The sequence below is a fragment of the Mytilus trossulus genome, chromosome 1 (assembly GCF_036588685.1).
Source record: "Mytilus trossulus isolate FHL-02 chromosome 1, PNRI_Mtr1.1.1.hap1, whole genome shotgun sequence".
In the NCBI taxonomy this organism is placed as follows: Eukaryota; Metazoa; Mollusca; class Bivalvia; order Mytilida; family Mytilidae; genus Mytilus; species Mytilus trossulus.
In genome coordinates this window covers 16128977-16153275 of record NC_086373.1, presented here as the reverse complement: position 1 = coordinate 16153275, position 24299 = coordinate 16128977, and the positions used below count along the sequence as shown (strand labels likewise).

Sequence of the window (24299 nt, the reverse complement as noted above, 5' to 3'; positions counted from 1 at the left end):
TGACTGTTTCTAAAATAGGTAAACAGATCATGTCAAAATTTTCTCATGAAGAAACCAACAATTTTACCATTCTGAAACAACTCAAGGGGAAATAACTCTGGAAATCTGTTATTGAAGCAGTAAATATAAAACAACCTGCATTTCCTGAATGTCATGTAACAAGTTATAATCTCACTCCAAAGCAAAATTATCATCCTGAAGTAGTTTTAACTATCAGCAATTTTTAGAAGCATAAAAGGGTAAATGGAGGCAAGACTTAAAACAAGTAAAATCTACTGAGTATTATGTTATAACATCCTTCTGTAAATGTGCATACCATTTAAGCAAATTTAGTAAAATATAACAAGATTTCTAACTTGGCAAAGCTTCATAAGATTTTAAAAAACAGTAGGTTATTTCTTAATTCATATCTATTCTAGGTAAAAACACAATACATACCTTTTACCATATACTGGTTCAAAGTGTTTTGCCTGAAAACAAAACAAAATAATTACAAAAATAATGCTAAATAAAAAAAAAAGATATTGCATGTCAGATTGGAAATAAGAAACATCTACGGGAGATCAAAAGTAACTAACGGTCACCAGGCCTGGATAGAGGATTTGATGTAAGGGGGGATGCTCCTTCAAAAAATAAAGAGTTTTAGGATATAATAATGACACAAATGACATTTTTGCTTGCACTTTGTCTATAGATTGTGTACATTATTTTGGTCTTCTTTGTTGAAATGGTTATTTGAATATATATACAGTGATTAAGATCATAACACAATATTGTTTGATGTTCCTTGATTTTTAATATTTTTCCTTCTCAGGTTTGTTTTTTTTGGTTCACTTACTGCTGTCTATATAATGAAATTCAATGTGACTGTCATGTATGCAAGGGGTTAATATAGCTATAAAACCAGGTTTAATACAACATTTTCAACACAAGGATATCTCTGTACCAAGTTAGGAATATGACAGTTGTTTTCTATTCATTTGATGTGATTAAGTTTTTGATTTTGCCTTTTGATAATGAACGTTCTGTTTTATAATTTTCGGTGGAGTGTTGTGTTGCTGTTAATTTACTTTTTTTTTATATACAAACCTTCCAAGGATCTAATCTACTCTGTTCTCTTTCTTCATCCTGTTTTAATCTGCCTTGATTTTCTGGAGTCAATTCTCCTGTTAGAATAGAACAAATAAATTAAAACTCATTATTGTAGTAATTGTTACACATACTTAGGACAACAATAGTTTGAAAGTAGTAAATCCTTATTTTCTACTGTAAAAAATGCCTTTGTCGAATTTTGTTGTACAATTTATAACTAACTCAATAGCTTAAAAAATAAAAAAATATTATTCATAAAACAATACAAGAAATACAAGAACAAAATATCATGTTAAACATTATAAATCTCTGTTGATCAGTTAGTAAGAAAATAGGTTGCTTAGGTTCAATAGTATGTAAGTGATAGAAATGGCCAGGATATCTTTAAATATTAAGTAGGTAATCTGTCTATTTAATTTATAATGACACCACTGGCTGTCATTCAGTTCAAAATATTTTACTAACCATCTGCTAATCTTTGTGTCCACTCTTGACATGCTTTGGCAAAAAATTCATTATTAAAAGCTGTACAACTTAGCCTACAAAAGAAATATTAATTATAAAACTATATCTCTGAGAAACTAACTTAAGGTAGCGCAATACAAAGATTTTATAACTCCAACTCCCAAGTTTTAAAATGCTGTAACTTTCTTAATAATGCTTGAAAATTTATAAAAGTGGTAGTTTTGGATAGCTAACAGATTACTCTTTCAAATAAATGCAATGTTAGTATTATGCAACAATTATGTAACCAATTATAATGTTAACTGTGTCTAAAATATTTTTCACCTAATTTCCACTTTCAAATGAAATTAGCTTCTGCATAGGTATCTCTAGAGGGTTGATTTTATTATATGTTGTTCCTATGTCCATTATCTACAAAAGGGTGTCTCAGATTTCAAATAGAATGTATAGAACACATTTTACACCTAACTAGATATCATTGAGATGGGAGCCATCTCTGTGGGCCCCGCTGTCAATAACATGGGGTATATAAGTTGCATGGATAATCTGATATGAAGCATTATTTGAAGTTATTACATAGTCTCATGTGTGATTTTGTTCTAAGATTTTAAGTTAAAACTGATAAATATTCTCATCTTACTTTCATAGTATAATAGTGATATGACTGCATGATGTGAACTCATTGTTGACTACTCTAAGGTGACTTCTGGATATATGGATTGATGTTTGAACAATATGTTATGACCCACCAAGTATAAAGTATGAAATATTAACGGTTCTCGAGAGGTAGAGCGGACACAATTTGTTAAAACAACGAACGGATGGACAGACCGACAGACTGACCTTAGACCTATGGTGCATACATTATGACACATTCTCTGGTGTTGGTTAATATATATGTTAAAGTGAAAATGTTTGTCAGGTATAAAGTATGAAATAATAACAGCTGTCCTCTCAAAATATAGTGTGGATCAAATTTGTTAGCGATGGACAGACCAACAGACAGACAGACCTTTGACCTAGGAAGTGGTACATACATCATGACACACCCTCTGGTGTTGGTTAAATGGATGTCAAGTATAATATTTGAAATCATAACGGTTCTCAAGATACAGAGCGGACACAATCTTCACCACAGGACACAGGGTTGTCAACTGAAACCAAAGTTTTTTTGACGTTGACCTTTGACCTAGGAAGTTGTACATACATCATGACACGCCCTCTGGTGGTGGTTTAAATGGATGTCAAGTATAAACTTTGAAATCATAACGGTTATCTAGATATGGAGCGGACACAATCTTCACCACAGGACACAGGGTTGTCAACTGAAACCAAAGTTTTTTTGACGTTGACCTTTGACCTAGGAAGTTGTACATACATCATGACACGCCCTCTGGTGGTGGTTAAAATGGATGTCAAGTATAAACTTTGAAATCATAATGGTTATCTAGATATGGAGCGGACACGATCTTCACCACAGGACACGGGGTTGTCAACTGAAACCAAAGTTTTTGACCTTGACCTTTGACCTAGGAAGTTGTACATACAACATGACACACCCTCTGGTGTTGGTTAATAATCATGTTAAGTATTAAGTATGAAATCATAATGGTTCTCTAGATATGGAGCGGACACGAAAGTGTTACGGACGGACGGACGGACAGACTGATCACTATAGGGCGACCCGCCAAAATTAAACATTATCTTCTTTTATGTGGTTAGAATGTTTACACTAATTAGAGATTTATGAGAGAATGGAACACCATAGAGACAATCTGAGACACCCTTTTGAAGCCCATTATGTGTTGATTAAGAATTCGTTAAAATTTTCTGTATAGTTAAAGAGATGAAAGAGCTAAATTCATTCGAGTGAACTTACCCAGATTTTGTCGCTAATTACATAATAATTTTTCTTTTTATCACTTCTCTTTGAGTGCTACTTCATTTTCTGGCTATGTGTCATGAATTGTTTTCTTCTGTTTTGTTCGTTACTTTTTTAGTAGCTAATTTGAAATGTCTTAAGTAATTCCATTGATAACTCATTGTATGCTTTTATCTAATCAAACTTCAACCAAGTTAACAATTTGGAAATGGCATATGATTGCAGTTAAAATGTCTGTTCAATGTCAAATTGCATTACAGAAATAAAATGGTCAGATATTTACTCATTATGGATACAAATGTAAGGGAAGTAATAAATTGTTCTGGTACCTACCTCATTCCACTGTCTGTGCCTATACATCTATCACATTCAGGTAACAGTTGAAGTAATTTGTACTGGTAATTTGGTGGTAACAAATCAAAGGTATGTCTATCAATCAAAGTCTGAAACAAGATTTAAAATAATACTATTAATTTTAAATTTAGTATTAACTTCATGTTGCATTCATTTGAATAATTTGACAACCCGGCATACCAAGGTATCCACTTCAGGGACTCTATCGAATTGATTCACACAGGCGTTGGTTCACCTCATTGGAGTTTAAGATGTAAAATAGTTATAACATAAAACTTATGCCTGTTAGATTAAAAAAAACAACACTTTGCAACAAGGTATTAAAGTAGCTATGGTTTGTAGTGCAAGAGGAAAATCATGAATTTAAAATTACTTATAGTTGTATCATTGACATTATCATTCTACAGCTCGTTTTTTTTTAAATTTGTCGCAATTGGCAATTAGTGATAATAATTTGGTGAGTTTACCATTTTTGACAACCGTAGAAAAGGCTTGTATAGTCGGCAGTTTTATTCTCCAAAATTGGACCTTCCAGACCAGGTGCGGACTATAGAGTACTATAAGCAAGAAATAAGAGAAAAGGTTTAATTTCGCGGGCTAGGTGTTTTATTTACGTTCCACCATCTTTGTTATTGATATTGTAGAGGGCGCTCTCATCATTTTTCAAACTAATAATTTTAACTCATCCATCTTAATAAGGTATTTCTATTCAATATCAAATTAATAATGATAAATATAAAAACTAATCCTTTTATTATAAATTTCTCAATTCTTTTCAATGCATTAATTGAACTAAACTAGTATCTGCTTGATTGAAAAGATACAAACATAGTTAAAATGACAACCGTAAACCAGCTTAGAATTTGTAAACTACAAAACGTAATCGGTTATTGTTCATTTCGTTTTGGTGTTTCATACTGACTAATATGGTTCATATTAGCGTAAGACCCTTCAAACATTAATGTGATAGATATATTAAAGGCTGTTTTACAAAAGGAAGGAACTGTTTTACTTTCAAACTTCTATTATAGTGATATCTGTTATGTATGGATTTCGACTCTCACCAGTTAATTTTTTCTTTTACACATGCTTTTCAAACTTCCTGTTAAAAACATTCACAAGTTCCTAAATTGTTTTTTAAGTGAATTAAACTTATTAACAATCGTGAAGCTTTCAAGAATCATTTACAAGCAATTTCAGCTTCTGTTGATGATGGAAAACAGGTTTTTCCAAGAAAATACTGCAAACGAAAGCACAGGATTTGAAATAACTGAAGTTTCATTAGACCTTTTCTAACAGTTACAAAAAAATTTCCCTAAAATTTCATGGGAAGAAGGGCGGACTATGTACCAGTGCAAACTATACACACCTATTCTACGGTATTACAACATAATTACTCAGAGGCACTGTAGTTCTTCCCATACCACTGACAATTTGGTCACCACAGTTACAGCACTGAATAAAATTCCACATATAGCATTCTACCTTAACTTTCAACACATTCCTATTTGTCAAAAAAGCCATAACCATCTCAATAGAAATTGCAATAAAAAGGGAGATAATTACAAAAGCTCAAAACTATGAATGTAATTTAAATTTGTCCTACATTTTTCATCAACACTATATTTTTTATTCTTTAGCTAAGCTGAGTAACTTACCCTTAGATTTGTTGTCACAAGTATGGAATCAGGAGTTTCTAAGTCTATACAACCTTCTTTTGTTTGGGCAATTTGTGCAGCATGGCTTAATTTCTTAGTTCTTTTCCTTGGCTGGAAGAAAAATTTAGTAATAGGTTAATCAATAAGTCTTTCCTTAATACATTGGAATATACTGAAATGATCTGTTACCAAAAATGTGTGTATGTACAAAGGAATTATTTTTCTACATTTACCATTCATCATAGTTTATAACATTAAATTTGTTGAAACATCCAATACCACACAGTAAACGAATCTTGAAAGGAGAACTAAATGATTTACTGAGAATAAGTCATTTCCTAAGATAACAATGGAATAAAAGTGCAGACGATGCATTGACAGATTAAAAAGCATTGAAAACACTGCACAGTGGTCAAACAAGTCAGATGACCTTTAAAAGTAATACAAAGTATACATTACCCTCATACTAAAACCGGGAATACCAGCTAGAATTTCTCTCATTGTCTGTGGTCTCTGAGATTGTGAGCTATCTGTTTCTGAGTCTTCTGAGTTTTGATTACCATTCTGCTGGGGAATGTCATCCGCAACATCTATTATTATTTCTTCCTTTGGTTCTTCTTTTTTCTCTACAAATTAAAATAAAGAAATGCATTGGTGACACCTTATTCTCAATATAACATTTGATTGCAATTTCACTCTAACATATATATACATTCCGAATTATAAAATGCTTGCATGCTTTTTAGTCGCTATTATCTAATATACTAATGATATTTAATTCTACTGGAAATTTTCAAGTAGAATCCTGTTGAATAAATTTATAACACCAAGGTCCATTACTGATGATTTTATAAGTTTTATCACATGGTGAAGGATGTTGTTCAAAAACCAAAGAAACAATTTCATAAAATAGGTATCTTTCATTGAAAATAACAAAGTTAAAAATTTCAGGATACAACATGTATCTATATAAACTATAGTATAATTAATGAGGTTGTAAGGATTACAGACTCAGATATGTACATGTAAGTTTTCATAATATGGTGTCAAATTTATTTTCTTCCCATGAATCATTAACCACCAAGTTATAAAACAGATGTATACTCCACACAACAAATAATATGTGAAATATAAAAATTACCCTCTTTGGGAGGAGGTTGAATGGGTTTGATGATAATCCTGGGATATTCTAGTTTCTTTTTCTTCTGTCTTAATGATTGTCTTATACTACGACGTAAATTTGTTGTTTCCATGTTATTTTTGTTCTCTCCATTCACTTGAGGGGGAAGATCCATCTCACTAGCATCATCATCATCTTCATTTTCTTCCTCATCTTTCAGTGGTATAGTTGTGATACCACTGGGTAACTTGACATATACCACTGAAATAATTAATGCTAACAATTTACATATTTACACATTATTAAGGCTATTTACAAAAATATTCATCGAAGAATACCATTAACCATGTTAACAACTACAGTAAAACCTATCTAAACTAACCTTCATTCAGACTTCAGACTGTCTTCAATTTTGGCAGACGTTTAGTCTTATCAGGTTAACAACACATACAGTTGGATATGACAGTGCTTTAGAACATGTTTCATTTAGAGAGGTTTTTGGTTTTATGAAAAATTCAGTCTAGCCAGTTTTCACTGTATTGCAATGTTAGGACATACTGACAGAAACTTTGAGGGCACTTTTTATAATAGTGTCATACCAAATGAGAGTTTTATCACATTATTTAGCGACTGATCACCAAAATGTATGTTTCTGACAAAAGGGCATTGAAATTTCTGGTCATGATAAATTTCAAACCTGTTAAACCAAAAATTGGTATTCCATTTAAGCATATTAACCTGGTCAATCTGGCAAATATTACCATTTTTACACCATTAGTGGTACAAGCATAAAACTTACAATTTTCTTTTTTCTGATCAGGAAATGTGCTGTCTGTAATTTGTATATCTTCCTCTTCTTCCTTTACACTGATTACTTCAGAACCATCCGGCAAATCACTCTGAAGAAGAATACACAGAAAGGTTAATTAAACCAATGCACTTTTCTATTCTTGGAAAATTCTTAGGCATATTTAACTATTTGTCACTAACATGACTAAACCTAATTGAAATTTAATCAGTCTTTTAACCCATTGATGATCAAGTCTTTTCCTGACTACCCATGGCAAAAAGTATACATAAATATCAACTATACATAACTTTTAACAAGAAGGTATTCAGAAAGATGCAAAATATGTTTACACCAGGTAGATAGTCTATTAAATAATCTTAAATTTTTTTTTTCTTACCCTTAGTCCATACACGTCTGCTCTTCCATACACTTTATAAAACACACTGTCTTTGCCTCGTGAGTTGGTATCTAGACAGGAGTTTAAACATGCTAATGGTACTGAACCACTGAAATAAAAACAACACAAATAATTAGTTCAAATCGTTGTCTTCTGAAATACTTCATACAAAATAAAGGCATTAACTCAAGTTCTGTGAGCAATCTAACAAAAAGTATCCTGGATCTGAATATCTTCCTACAAAGATGTTGGTCATTAAGTTCAGTTATTTCTTTGTAGTTTACAATGTTGGCCAGGATAATATTACCTCTGTATTGAGTTTTGGTAGAAAACCTTCTTGCATTTTTAAAGATGTAATAAAATATCCCAACTAAATTGTTCAAATCTTTGTCCTTTGATATATGGGTCTCATTTGAAATAATGTACAATTGTAGCCTTTGTATGAGGTTGATAGGAGGTTATATTGACCTGCAGCCTTTGAATGAGGTTGATAGGAGGTTATATTGACCTGCAGCCTTTGAATGAGGTTGATAGGAGGTTATATTGACATAAGAGAAGCATATTGACTGATGTTGATATGTTTCTCATTTTTCTATAATTTATCAACAACTATTGCAAAAACAATGTAAAATTGGGGAAATTCTAGAATGCATTTGTAGTAACATGCTGTATGACCTTTGCAATAGGCTGGGTTTTTTACACATAGCTAAACACATCAGTGCCTGCATGCAAACTGAGTAGACACAAATGTACGTATGATCAATGAATCACAAATCCTTACAAATATTCGATTAAGAAAAAGACATTTAGTAATGTTTCAATAAACTCATAGGGACAGTTTCAGAGGAGATGAGCTGACACAAATCATATTTAATAAATCTGTCAGTTCAATTTTCTCCCCTTCAGGCAATGTCGAACAACTTCTATTATGTAATTAAGAATGAATAACAAACTGTTCTCATCCTGATAAATGTTTTTTTTGTTTATTATGTTCATATCTATTTAACTTATAGCAATTGGATAATAATCAAATATATCTAACATATTATTATGTGTGGTCTTTTAGTCTACTCATTTGATAAATTTCTAAACATAAAAATCAAATTGTCCATTTTCATAATAACAGAATGGGGAAACATCACCATGTTCAAAAGATTAAAATATATTGAAGTACCAAAAGAACCACTATTTCCTCACCAAGCAAATAAATAAATAATGCAACCTGCAACACAATTATAATAGTGTTGAGGAACAGTTTTTTTAATAGGCATTACCTAATATCCTTTAAGTTGTCATCTTTTATTCTCTGAAGGATTGTTTTACAATTCATAGGCGTCTGGGGATTACCTTCTAAAACCTGAAAATAAAAAAATGAAATTTCAGATATTATGCAAACATCATTCTTTCAATGATACCATGTGGTTTATTTCAGGCAATGGTTAAAATAAGTGTACATAATTTCTTAATTCATTTTTAAGGGTTAACAATGTCACAGATTCAGTTCACTGTAAAAACTAAAACCTATTGGTGGTCTAGGGCTTTTTTCTCCTCTTTGGTCGGGTTGTTGTATCTTTGACATATCTCCCATTTCCATTCTCAATTTTATTATTAAATCTATAAGATTTTCCAATTAATAGTTCACACAATATACCTGTAGGCTATTTATTTGTCTTACAAGGTTGCAGTTGTCCTTTTTTCAGTTCATCAGGTTGGTTTTTTTCGGGGGGGGGGGGGGGGGGGGGGGGGGAGGGGTCAGTTTATTGAGAAACTAAGCATGTAGTCCTGATTTATTTTGTTATATTAAATCAATTTCACAAAGAGACTAATTAATCATAAGCACTTGTTCAATGTTGCTGGTTTTTCAATCCTATTTGCCATAATAAATGTGATTTTATTTTGAATACAAGAACAAAAATATTTTCTTTTCCAATTATAGGGCCCTAGTATCAAGACCTTTCATCACATAACATTCAAATACATAAGATTAGACATAAATATACATGTAGTGTAGGATGCTTGTATACGTATCGCAAGGTCACTTAAAAAAAATATAAGAGTCATCTTAATTATCTGTCAATATGATGATGCTTATATATTTACATTTATATACAGTAGATGCAATGGGATCCTTAGGGGAGAGAATAAAGCTTTCGGGTCGATCCGGCCCAAGTCAATCCGGCCCACGTCGATCCGGCCCAAGTCGATCCGGCCCCACGGCGATCCGGCCCAAATGTAAGTCGTTCCGGTGTCATATGGTATTTTGAACCCCCTAAAAATTGAACCCGGGGTCAAAATACCATGCGGTAAAATGACCCCGGGGTCATTATACCGCATGGTATTTTGACCCCGGGGTCATTTTTCACATATGGTATTTTGAACCCCCCTGCGGTATATTGAACCCCCCTGTTTTTAAGAAATAGTATTGCAGATAATCTAATTTACAATTTATTGGCTATTATTTTTTTTATTAGAGGTTATGAGTAGGGGGTTCAACATACCGCAGGGGGGTCAAAATACCATGGCTATATAAAATTTTGCAAAATATCTTTTCCAGTATGCCAAATACATATAAACTACTTATTGGAGTATTATAACTATGTGAAGGAGTTAGAATAGCTTGGATTTTTGAAATTCAAGGTCTATAGTAGGGGGTTCAATATACCGCAGGGGGGTCAAAATACCATAGCAGAGTAAAATTTTCAAACTTTCTTTTCCAGTATGTTAAGTACATACAAAGAACTTATTGGAATATTTTAACTATGTTAAGGAGTTATAATAGCTAGAATTTTTTAAATTGAAGGTCTATGGTAGGGGGTTCAATATACCGCAGGGGGGTCAAAATACCATGGAAATTATTTTTTTCCCTAATATCTTTTCCAGCATTTTCAATACATATAAACTACTTATTGGAGTATTATTACTATGTTAAGGAGTCAGAATAGCAAGAATTTTTGAAATTTAAGGTCTATAGTAGGGGTTCAATATACCGCAGGGGGGTCAAAATACCATGGAAATTATTATTTTTCAAAACATTTTTTCCAGAATGTTGTATGCATACGAACTACTTATTAAAGTATTATTACTATGTTAAGGAGTTAGAATAGCTAGAATTTTTGAAATTTAAGGTCTATAGTAGGGGGTTCAATATACCACAAGGGGGTCAAAATACCATGGAAATTATTTTTTTTTAAAACATTTTTTCCAGCATTTTAAGTACATACAAACTACTTATTGAAGTATCATAACTATGTTAAGGAGTTAGAATTGCAAGAATTTTTGAAATTTAAAGTCTATGGTAGGGGGTTCAATATACCGCAGGGAGGTCAAAATACCATGGCAAAGTAAAATTTTCAAAATATCTTTTCCAGTATGCTAAATACATACAAACTACTTTTAGGAGTATTATAACTATGTTAAGGAGTTTGAATAGCAAGAATTTTTGAAATTTAAGGTCTATGGTAGGGAGTTCAATATACCACAGGGGGGTCAAAATACCATGGAAATTATTTTTTTCAAAACATTTTTTCTAGCATTTTAAATACATACAAACTACTTATTGAAGTATTATAACTATGTTAAGGAGTTAGAATTCCAAGAATTTTTGAAATTTAAAGTCTATGGTAGGGGGTTCAATATACAGCAGGGGGGTCAAAATACCATGGCTAAGTAAAATATTCAAAACATTTTTTCCAGGATGTTAAATGCATACAAACTACTTATTGGAGTATTATTACTAAGTTAAGGAGTTAGAATAGCTAGAATTTTTGAATATTAAGGTCTATGGTAGGGGGTTCAATATACCGCAGGGGGGGGGGGTGGCGGGGGGTGTCAAAATACCATGGAAATTTAATTTTTTTCAAAACATTTTTTCTAGCATTTTAAATACATTCCAAACTACTTATTGAAGTATTATAACTATGTTAAGGAGTTAGAATAGCAAGAATTTTTGAAATTTAAAGTCTATGGTAGGGGGTTCAATATACCGCAGGGGGGTCAAAATACCATGGCTAAGTAAAATTTTCAAAATATCTTTTCCAGTATGTTAAATACATACAAACTACTTGCAGGAATATTATAACTATGTTAAGGGAGTTTGAATAACTAGAATTTTTGAAATTTAAGGTCTATAGTAGGGGGTTCAATATACATACCGCAGGGGGGTCAAAATACCATGGAAATTATTATTTTTCAAAACATTTTTTCCAGAATGTTGTATGCATACGAACTACTTATTAAAGTATTATTACTATGTTAAGGAGTTAGAATAGCTAGAATTTTTGAAATTTAAGGTCTATAGTAGGGGGTTCAATATACCACAAGGGGGTCAAAATACCATGGAAATTATTTTTTTTTAAAACATTTTTTCCAGCATTTTAAGTACATACAAACTACTTATTGAAGTATCATAACTATGTTAAGGAGTTAGAATTGCAAGAATTTTTGAAATTTAAAGTCTATGGTAGGGGGTTCAATATACCGCAGGGAGGTCAAAATACCATGGCAAAGTAAAATTTTCAAAATATCTTTTCCAGTATGCTAAATACATACAAACTACTTTTAGGAGTATTATAACTATGTTAAGGAGTTTGAATAGCAAGAATTTTTGAAATTTAAGGTCTATGGTAGGGAGTTCATAATACCGCAGGGGGGTCAAAATACCATGGCTAAGTAAAATTTTCAAAATATCTTTTCCAGTATGTTAAATACATACAAACTACTTGCAGGAATATTATAACTATGTTAAGGAGTTAGAATAGCTAGAATTTTTGAAATTTAAGGTCTATAGTAGGGGGTTCAATATACCACAAGGGGGTCAAAATACCATGGAAATTATTTTTTTTTTAAAACATTTTTTCCAGCATTTTAAGTACATACAAACTACTTATTGAAGTATCATAACTATGTTAAGGAGTTAGAATTGCAAGAATTTTTGAAATTTAAAGTCTATGGTAGGGGGTTCAATATACCGCAGGGAGGTCAAAATACCATGGCAAAGTAAAATTTTCAAAATATCTTTTCCAGTATGCTAAATACATACAAACTACTTTTAGGAGTATTATAACTATGTTAAGGAGTTTGAATAGCAAGAATTTTTGACATTTAAGGTCTATGGTAGGGAGTTCAATATACCACAGGGGGGTCAAAATACCATGGAAATTATTTTTTTCAAAACATTTTTTCTAGCATTTTAAATACATACAAACTACTTATTGAAGTATTATAACTATGTTAAGGAGTTAGAATTCCAAGAATTTTTGAAATTTAAAGTCTATGGTAGGGGGTTCAATATACAGCAGGGGGGTCAAAATACCATGGCTAAGTAAAATATTCAAAACATTTTTTCCAGGATGTTAAATGCATACAAACTACTTATTGGAGTATTATTACTAAGTTAAGGAGTTAGAATAGCTAGAATTTTTGAATATTAAGGTCTATGGTAGGGGGTTCAATATACCGCAGGGGGGGGGGGGGGTGGCGGGGGGTGTCAAAATACCATGGAAATTTAATTTTTTTCAAAACATTTTTTCTAGCATTTTAAATACATTCCAAACTACTTATTGAAGTATTATAACTATGTTAAGGAGTTAGAATAGCAAGAATTTTTTAAATTTAAAGTCTATGGTAGGGGGTTCAATATACCGCAGGGGGGTCAAAATAACATGGCTAAGTAAAATTTTCAAAATATCTTTTCCAGTATGTTAAATACATACAAACTACTTGTAGGAATATTATAACTATGTTAATGAGTTAAAATAGCAAGAATTTTTGAAATTTAAGGTCTTTATAAGTAGTCAAAATATTGAACCCCCTACCATAGACCTGAAATTTCAAAAAAAATCTAGCTATGATAACTCCTTAACATAGTTATAATACTCCAACAAGTAGTTTGTATGTATTAAACATGCTGGAAAAGATATTGGGTGAAAAAAATAATTTCTATGGTATTTTGACCCCCCTGCGGTATATTGAACCCCCTATTATAGACCTTAAATTTCAAAAATTCTAGCTATTCTAACTCCTTAACATAGTTATAATACTTCAATAAGTAGTTTGTATGCATTTAACTTCCTGGAAAAAATATTTTGAAGAAAAGAATATTTTCATGGTATTTTGACCCCCCTGTGGATAATAATGAACCCCCTACTATAGACCTTAAATTTCAAAAATTCTAGCTATTCTAACTCCTTAACATAGTAATAATACTTCAAGTAGGAGTTTGTATGCATTTAACATCCTGGAAAAAATATTTTGAAAACAAATAATTTCCATGGTATTTTGACCCCCTGCTGTATATTGAACCCCCTACCATAGACCTTAAATTTCAAAAATTCTTGCTATTCTAACACCTTAATATAGTAATAATACTTCAATAAGTAGTTTGTATGCATTTGACATCCTGGGAAAAATATTTTGAAAAACATTAATTACCATGGTATTTTGACCCCCCTGCGGTATATTGAACCCCTACTATAGACCTCAAATTTAAAAATTTCTAGCTATTTTAACTCCTTCACATAGTAATAATACTCCAACAAGTAGTTTATATGTATTTAAAATGCTAAAAAGATATTAGGAAAAAAAATAATTTCCATGGTATTTTTACCCCCCTGCGGTATATTGAACCCCCTACCATATACCTTAATTTCAAAAATTCTTGCTATTCTGACTCCTTAACATAGAAATAGTACTCCAATAAGTAGTTTGTATGCATTTGACATCCTGGGAAAAATATTTTGAAAAACATTAATTACCATGGTATTTTGACCCCCCTGCGGTATATTGAACCCCTACTATAGACCTCAAATTTAAAAATTTCTAGCTATTCTAACTCCTTCACATAGTAATAATACTCCAACAAGTAGTTTATATGTATTTAAAATGCTAAAAAGATATTAGGAAAAAAAATAATTTCCATGGTATTTTTACCCCCCTGCGGTATATTGAACCCCCTACCATATACCTTAATTTCAAAAATTCTTGCTATTCTGACTCCTTAACATAGAAATAGTACTCCAATAAGTAGTTTATATGTATTTAAAATGCTGGAAAAGATATTAGGAAAAAAAAAAATTTCCATGGTATTTTGACCCCCCTGCAGTATATTGAACCCACTTCTATAGACCTTGATTTTCAAAACTTCAAGCTATTCTAACTCCTTAACATAGTAAAAATACTTCAATAAGTAGTTTGTATGCATTTAACATCCTGGAAAAAATATTTTGAAAAAAAATAATTTCCATGGTATTTTGACCCCCTGCGGTATATTGAACCCCCTACCATAGACCTTAAATTTCAAAAACTCTTGCTATTCTAACACCTTAATATAGTAATAATACTTCAATAAGTAGTTTGTATGTATTTAACATCCTGGAAAAAATATTTTGAAAAAATTAATTTCCATGGTATTTGACCCCCCTGCGGTATACTGAATCCCTACTATAGACCTTAAATTAAAAAAATTCTAGCTATTCTAACTCCTTAACATAGTAATAATACTCCAACAAGTAGTTTATATGTATTTAAAATGCTGGAAAAGATATTAGAAAAAAACAAAAAAAACATGGTATTTTGACCCCCTGCGGTATATTGAACCCCCTACCATATACCTTCAATTTAAAAAAATCTTGCTATTCTGACTCCTTAACATAGTAATAATACTCCAATAAGTAGTTTATATGTATTTAAAATGCTGGAAAAGATATAAGGGAAAAAATATTTTCATGGTATTTTGACCCCCCTGCAGTATATTGAAACCCCTTCTATAGACCTTGATTTTCAAAAATTCAAGCTTTTCTAACTCCTTAACATAGTAAAAATACTTCAATAAGTAGTTTGTATGCATTTAACATGCTGGAAGATATTTTATAGAAAAAATATTTTTGTGGTATTTTGACCTCACCCCTCCCCCTTACCATGGTATATTGAACCCCCTACTATAGACCTTGAATTTCAAAAACCCAAGCTATTCTAACTCCTTATTATAGTTTTAATACCCCAATAAGTAGTTTGTATGTATTTAACATGCTGGAAAAGGTATTTTGAAAATTTTACTTAGCCATGTTATTGTACCATGGTATATTGAACCCCCTACTATACATCTAAGGACCTTTCATGTTAAAATATCTTGCTACTGTAACTCCTTTAGATATTTATTATACTCCAATAAGTAGTATGTATTTATTTTATTAGCTTGAAAAGATGTTTTGAAAATTTTACTTTTTAGATTAACTTTGCCATGGTAATTTGACCCCTCCCCCTTTTTTACCATGGAGAATTAAAATTTAAAAGTCTACCATTCTATATAAATATTTTTAATTTCAAAGAATTAAAGTGTCCAAGCTACATTGTTTGGTTTTAATGCTTTAAGAAGTTTTTTGAATGACATTTTGTTGGTTAAGACTTCAGAGCGATTATACCAAGCAAATATTTTTCTTTTAACCAATCATTGAAAATTGACCTCCCCTTTTTGTATTAATGATTTTTAATATTTGATTAGCTTTTGTATAATGTTAAATGTTTTATTAATCATCTAGAATGAAAAAAACAGGGGGGTTCAATTTACCATGGGGGTTCAATTTTCCATACAGGGGGGGGGTCAATTTACCATGGGGGGGTTCAATTTACCATAGCGGTATTTTGACCCCGGGGTCATTTTACCATGGGGTTCAAAATACCATATGACACCGGCCCAATAAAAAATATATTCATAAGGAATTTTAAAAAAAATAGATATTAATTGTTATTCATAAATGTTTATGATTTTAATTATAATGTAAAAAAATGCACGGTAAAAAAAATTAAAAAAGGCTTTTGAAAAATATTTTCTTTAGATGAGTATAAAACAACTAGGTTGATCATGTTTTTATTACAAGTTTACAAGATTATTGGGTAAAATTAAATTAAAACGTATATAAAAGAATTCAGACATCAACATTAATCAGCAGCAATTAGTATTTTCTTTTAATTGACTGTGATCCTAACAAATCTTTCATCTTGTGTAATAACAAATAGTTACACAACGGGACAAGCTGATCCTTAAGCTGATACATGTACATACAAACTTTGTTTTTCTTTTTTAAGTTCTTAAAATTTCTGAGACATAATAACATATGTGTTATAGCAGTCTCAGTCTACACACAACTTTTCAAAATATTGTCAACTTTAAGAAAAAAATATATTGACTATAATCGATATTACAAAAAAAAACACCAAATGTTATAGAAGCCTCTGATTTTACCTGAAAAAAAATACAATTACTTGTAATTATATACGCCAAACAAAAGATCAAACTATAAAGACCTTGTTGCATGCTTACGTTACTTTAATTAATCAGGATTTGATTGAATTAAATAAACAAACCAATTATAGACTAATGATTTGGTTAAACAAGACATTATGACGAGTTAAATTTTAAAGGTTCCATTGGACTGTAAATATTTATTTAGCTATATATAAATCGCCATGACATTCAAAGTCAACATGGAAAATATCTTCACATTTTAAAATATGTTGGAGCTAGTATACACTATGCTATACAAACAGACACAATTACACTCAGTTTTGTATTGATTTAAAATAGTTCTTTAACTGGTACAATACTTTTTGCCTGTTGTCATCCATCATCGACACTTTTTGCAAGTTCCGTTTATACTGTTCAGATTTGTCAAAAATTCCTCCATATAGTGAATATAGTTTATTCATATTTTATAATGGGGCCGGATCGACGTGGGCCGGATCGATTTGGGGCCTGATTGACTTGGGGCTGGATCAGTTTGGGGCCAGAACAACCAGATACCAGTATAACATATGTAAATAATGCCAACTAAACATAGGTTTCCCATCTCACATTCCATCCAATTTCAAAGTTTCATTTAAATCTTTCACATTGAATGAAATAATTGAATGTAGAAACAGACAAACATGCATCAGAATTAAATACTTGTCTGTAGTCCAACCTCAATAACCCAATACACACATGCAGTATATACATTTTGTTAGGTGAACTATGTCAGTGTTTGAACATCGAATATAATTTTGACATGTTTGATGCAATGCTAGTCCATTATTTTTGTAATACTTTATCTTAAATTAACTGATCTGGTATATATAATGAAATAGATAATTATCTTATGAGAATTCAAGTATATTTCAAATATAGTGAATATGCACAATTAACAAATCATAAAAGAAAGTAAAATGATGAAAATCGATCAAATATAATCTAAATTCTGTCTAAAAGGTGAGCTTACGATTTTCGCAGCCTCGATCCATGTTCTACTTTTCTTCTTTTTAAATTGTTTATCTTTATTTGGGTCAGTCTGCATTATGTTTGATTTGTCATAATCAGACATATGGATATAATCGGTCTAAAATTCAACTCATCAACAAAAAGAAAATACTTTTCGCCATTTTGCTTTGGTCACGTGACATTTTGACGTATACCAATGAAAAGTCACGTTACATATTTGTCCTTAGAAACTGCAATGGCGTCAAAATGGAGGAACTATCACTAACAAAATTTTACTTGATGAAATTTTCTCATGAACAAAAAAATATCAGCTCAATCAACTAATTAAACAAGACTTTTGAATTATAAAACTGTTTTTCCGTATAAAATAATGATGTAAAAATATTGGTAGGTGTTTAAAAACTTAGTGTAGCTGTCAACTGACAGCTCTGTTTTGATTCTCATTAAAATAATAGTTAAATCGGCACAGGATCTGCTTAAATTGGCACATGAGGTAGTTATGCTATAGGAAATCACAATCAACAGTTTGTTTTGAAGTCATACAAATATCACTTCTATTGTGGTGTCATTTGTTTTTTTTTATAATGCCAAAATTTTGTGATGTCCGATATATTTTCATGTAAGAGTTAGAATAAATTTGTTGTGCACAAAAAAAGTCCCAATAGAAATTTTGTTACAAACAATAGGGTTATAAACACAGGCACTTGTTTCTGTCAATATGGGGTTTTCTTTCCATACCCGTACTAAAAATCACAAGGTAGCTAACAGAAATTGTCAATGTGTCCGCTTCAACCAATACACATGCTTTTTTTAATTTCCCTTGACTTTTTCACGAATATAAAAAGTACTCCAGTCTGTCAGTAATTGACTTATCTTTACAACATGTACAATGAAACAATTTTCACGTACCTTGAGAATTTGTACGGGTATGGATAGAAAAACCCATATTGACAGAAACAAGTGCCTGTGGTTATAATATCGGTTCTTATTCAAATTAAATTACATCATAGTAGAACCTAAATATAAAACATGGTCTTTCATTTTACATTGTAACATATCTCAATGTTACAATGCATGTATATGACAGGTTTTCCATGAGATAACCACAGGTCAAATAGGGCAGTTAGTTAAAAAAAAAAATCGAAATTGGAATCTCGTCTTTTTTACATTATGAATAATATTAACTAGTCATCTGAACATTAATTTGTGTTTTTTAATTATTTAAACAAAAGACTTAAAGCTTTATTGTTTATTTGAGTTGCATTGGTATAAGCAAATACTTACAAACAAGCTCTAAAGAGCTTTTTAAACTGACAGAACAAAAGAACAGCAAACAAAACATACATTTCAAGTCATGCACACATACAATTAAACATGGAAAGCAAGAGTTCATATTAATACATGTATATAAACATGCAACAACAAATTTATAATAGCATCTTAAAAACACACTCTGAAGCATGCACATATGAGGTAAAAGCAATAGCAAAACTAAAATGTTTGAAAAAATTGCTGATAGAATTTTTGTTAGCATGCATGTTTAACACATTATAATTTATTTCACCAAGTAGAAGAAATTATCATAAATGGTTCATAACTAATCACATGTACACATAGAATCTAAGAATCATCATCTATGAATATTAATGGATTACTTGTTGATCTTTTCAGATTATGTCACTTACAAAAGTAGTAAAAGTTGAGGAAGTTGAAAAACGACCAGATTCATATGTATTGGGAGAAAGGTTTTCAAGTCAAGAAAAATTTAATAATGCAGTTCAAGATATTGAAGGTAAATGTTGACTTCATTCATTCCATAACATAAAATCAAACAATTTCATGTATTATATATATATATAATATTAAGATAAAATCACTTCCACATGATGATATAGACAATAGGTATAAGAAGATTTGGTATGACTACCAATGAGACAACTCTCAATCCAAGTCACAATTTGTAAAATTTAACCATTATGGGTGAAAGTTCAGTCTTCAACACAAAGTTTTGGCTCATACCTAACAGCAAGCTTTAAAGGACCCTAAAAATGACTGGTGTAAAACCATTGAGAAAAGAAAATAAACTGTCTAATCAATATAAAAAATGAGAAATGAGAAACACTTATGAACCACATTAACAAATAAAAACCAATGAACATCAGGTTCCAGACTTAGGACAGGTGCAAACAAATGCAGTAGGTTTAAACATTTTAGGTATTTATTAACCTTCACCTTTAACTGAAACAATAGTGTAACATCACAACATTGAAAGACGCAGCATAAATATCAATTGAAATATAAATTAACTCAGCCAAAAGACATATTAACACAAGTGAACGTACACTGAACGAATAAACTTGATCAATTTTACAATCAAAATACAAAATCAATAAGATAAAGGTGAGATGTAAAACAATTTCATAAAGATGACTATAACTTTTAACAAAATGCTGCCTAAAAGAATAATGTACACAAGTAAATGAATATGATTTAAGGTCAAGGAACAGTAAATGGGCTATGTCGCAGATTTTGCTAAAAATTTGCATACAACCTTGGCTCGTTGAACTACAACTGAAAATCGAAATAATAATACATTTATCTCTTTTATTATCTGAAAAATTGCAGATTTATTTCTTTTAATATGGGTGAATGTTTGTATAGAAAGCACATAAAATCGGCGGAAAACCTTCTAAAATTTGTCTTAAAATCGCCAAATCTCTTATTCCACTCCATAGATTTTTCTTAAAAAACTATATATTGTTGACACATAAATTTCTGTTTTAATGATATAAAATAATCATAGGGTCATCGACTTCGTTTTTTGTCTAATAATCAATTTGTTACCTTGTTGGTAGTGAAAAACGTCAAAAATCAACGTTTTACGGCCTACAACGCGATAACGTTACGATTATTTCGACGTTTTGTTGGATTTTTTCACAAAGAACGCAACTTTAAATGAAGTATACCGTAAAAACGAAGTCGGTGACCCTATCTTTATTTTGCATCATTAAAACGAATATTTATGTATCAACAACATATAGTTTTTTAAGAAAAATCTATGGAGTAGAATTAGAGATTTGGCGATTTTAAGACAAATTTTAGAAGGATTTTCGCCGATTTTATGTGCTTTCTATACAAATGTTCACCCATTTTGTAAAAATTCAATCAGTAATATTTCAAATGATAATTGAGATAAATGCATTATTTTTCCGATTTTCAGTTGAAGTTCATCGAGCCAGAGTTGTATGCCAAATTTTACTGAAATCTGTGACATAGCCCATTTACTGTAACTTTACCTTAAACATTATTTTTTATCTAGACATTACAGTCTGCAACATTTGAATAAAAATGAAAAAGGGAGTTCCTCAGATTATGCATCAAAATACATGTATTATGTAAGACATTTACAATGAACACAAATAAGAAGTGTGGTCGCAAAGTTCAAATTTGATTCTAGAAAGTCCTTTGTTGATGAAAAGTCAGTTGTGATTGTACTTCATTTAAATTGTTACCAATACATATGAAAAGGAATAGATGTTCCAAAAGATTTTTTTTTTTTTTTGTCAACAAGTCTTAACTTCATGTCATGAAATTGATCATTATTCTTTTATAGCCACATTTATTGGTTCAAGTGGTGATGGTCTAAATGAAGAGGATCTTTCTGAAACTGCAGGTAAATTTATCGACCTAGAAATTATGTTAGTTGCTTCTATCCCAGAACTCTGTATAGGAAATTTTATCTGAATTCAACACTCAATTTATGTTTTAATTTGATTTAAAGAATAAAAAAAAAGTGAGCATCTGATTAAAAAATTTTCATCAAGTCTGCTTATTAGAGTTATTATACACAAAGTTGGGTGTTTTTTTCCCTAAATTGCGAACTGGATACAGTAGGTGATTCATTTTGTTCTCACGTAACATTCTGATTCATTATTGCAGATTTGTCAGTGAGAAATGAAACAGCAACAAAAGGCATTAAAAATAAATATCACAAAGCTTTACATAGTGTGCATATATATTTTAAAGAAAGTTGTTTTCTAAGCTTATTTCTAAACAACACAATGACCTATTAAAGTATGATATTATACTTCTTAGATAAAGTTTATCCACTGCCTGAAGACTGGCCAAAGATACCACAAATATTTCGTCGTAAGAGTTGTGAACTAACAAAAGCCACCTCACCATGTGTAAAGAAGGCAGTTTCTCATCTAGAACTTATACAAAACATAATAGAAGAGTGGTTCAAAGAAAGAGATGATGAACAGAAGAGTAGGCCATGTTCTGTAAGACCAGGTAATGTTTGTTATAATTATTCTGTCTCATTTTTGGAGGCATTGGCTTTGTCAAATGAGTTGAATATTTAACACATGATTTCTAAATTGTTAAAGTTTGAAAAAGCATATCTACCTGCTAGACTAATTGCAAAATAAAGATTCCACTTTTTCCTTGTTTAATATTTATTGACTGTTTATTTGTTAAATTGTAAGATTCTGACCAAATTAATAAGTTATACAATGTTTTCTGGAAATATACCTATACTTAAATAGTTGACAGAACCAGGACAGTTTATGGGAATTGTTTCTGACATGCCATCATTTATTTCCCTTCTTTTATAACATCAGTAAAGTGTATAATTATGTCAACTATTGGTATTTTTTCACAGTTGCAAGTAAAAAACAGTTGAGATTTTCTGCTGCTAGTGGACATCATAATGTCATCAAAACAGCAGGAAGTGCTAAAGGGAGACAAAGTGCAGCATCGGGTCGGACAACGATATCACTTTCATCAGCCAATCAACTTTCAATCTCAGGAATTGGGGCCATTCAAGGTAAAGTATGCAATAATTGATAAAAACATTAAATCTAAATAGAATGAAATCTACAGTTTTTGTCTTAACATTTCAGTGTGTACTCTCTTTGTTTGTATTTTAGTCATCACAAAATGCATGAAAATATACATAACTCATTATACTTAATCTATAACAAGATAACAGTGACATGCAAGTTTTATACTTCCAATATATACTGTGAATTCATTATTATTCATTGGATGTAAATTTTTCGTTGTTTCATAGATACTGCTTCAGAACAAATTTAAATCTCCAACGAATTACAAATCTTTGATAGGAATGAATGCAGTCCTCGACAAAACCACAAAATCCAATATCCAGAAAAAAATATGTTTTCCTTAATCTGTTAAAATGTGTTCCCATGAAAATAAAAGAATCCCCAGTATTTATATATATATGTGTATATTTCAGAAGAAGATAGTGCCTTATTACCATATTTAGGGGCTGAAGATGTGTTGGATGAAGTTGTCACCCTACTTGCCAGATTAGAAAATGATAGAATAGATATTTTAAAAGCACTTGAAAATGAGAAACTAAAAGTTGTAAGACTGAACGACAAGATAGACCATCTATGTTTAGTCAGGATGAGGGAATTACCAATAGCTGTACAAAGAGGTATTTTTATTGTTTATGACTATCAAAAATGTTTGACTGATATCTGTTTTTGATTTATGTCTGTTCATTTTAGACCATTCACTGTTATTGCATACCTGGTAAAGACTAGAAAAGTAATATTTCTAAGTCATAAGAAATAATGTTTAAAATGTTAATAAGTTGAAAAATAAATAATTATTTTTTCAATCTTTTAATTGAAATATAGAACCAGATATATTACTAGAAAGAGTTATAGATAGACATTAATGCAACAGAAACCTAACAACACAGAAGAAAACTAATCTTAATGTCAGTTCATGTACAATATTTTTCAGACTAATAATTTTTGTGTATTATTATTTTATATATATATATGTTGTATATACATTATGTACACAGCCATGTATCACCATCATTGATGGTGATTCGATGGATACATCTGTTGTAGGGTTGTCACTGACTCAGACATACTTATATATATATATATGACTGTATCTTACATTAATTTGTAGGATCCTTTACTATAGATAATTTAGCTGATCTGTAACAATAACATCTTCATGCCTTATATATCATGTACTGTAGTAAGCCGCTAGATTAAAACTGACGTGGAAAGGTAACATATGGCCACCGAAAGCTCTTTTTTTTAGAGCCCAGGTGGTCGTGTGGTCTAGCGGGACGGCTGCAGTGCAGGCGATTTGGTGTCACGATATCACAGTAGCATGGGTTCGAATCCCGGCGAGGGAAGAACCAAAAATTTGCGAAAGCAAATTTACAGATCTAACATTGTTGGGTTGATGTTTAGACGAGTTGTATATATATATATATATATATATATTTCAAACTTTT

At 30.9% G+C, this 24299-nt stretch overlaps 2 protein-coding genes across 2 annotated transcripts in view; one reads left to right on the top strand and one right to left on the bottom strand.

The window, feature by feature from the left end:
• The window catches only part of LOC134716651 (putative Polycomb group protein ASXL2), a 24091-nt gene extending 5868 nt beyond the window's left edge, over positions 1 to 18223 (bottom strand). Inside the window, exons 1-11 of the mRNA XM_063579663.1 lie at positions 18009 to 18223; positions 9033 to 9115; positions 7759 to 7867; positions 7371 to 7470; positions 6593 to 6832; positions 5911 to 6077; positions 5452 to 5562; positions 3773 to 3882; positions 1558 to 1631; positions 1090 to 1166; positions 439 to 470 (exon numbers count right to left, since the gene is read on the bottom strand). Coding sequence (XP_063435733.1) covers positions 439 to 470; positions 1090 to 1166; positions 1558 to 1631; positions 3773 to 3882; positions 5452 to 5562; positions 5911 to 6077; positions 6593 to 6832; positions 7371 to 7470; positions 7759 to 7867; positions 9033 to 9115; positions 18009 to 18110 — 1205 coding nt within the window. The 5' untranslated portion in view covers positions 18111 to 18223. The remainder of the gene's footprint in view (positions 1 to 438; positions 471 to 1089; positions 1167 to 1557; positions 1632 to 3772; positions 3883 to 5451; positions 5563 to 5910; positions 6078 to 6592; positions 6833 to 7370; positions 7471 to 7758; positions 7868 to 9032; positions 9116 to 18008) is intronic.
• Positions 18189 to 24299, top strand: part of LOC134716667 (coiled-coil domain-containing protein 178-like) — a 27482-nt gene continuing 21371 nt past the window's right edge. Inside the window, exons 1-6 of the mRNA XM_063579674.1 lie at positions 18189 to 18394; positions 19679 to 19799; positions 21621 to 21680; positions 22103 to 22300; positions 22671 to 22835; positions 23268 to 23471. Of these exons, the coding sequence (XP_063435744.1) occupies positions 19682 to 19799; positions 21621 to 21680; positions 22103 to 22300; positions 22671 to 22835; positions 23268 to 23471 (745 nt within the window). The 5' untranslated portion in view covers positions 18189 to 18394; positions 19679 to 19681. The remainder of the gene's footprint in view (positions 18395 to 19678; positions 19800 to 21620; positions 21681 to 22102; positions 22301 to 22670; positions 22836 to 23267; positions 23472 to 24299) is intronic.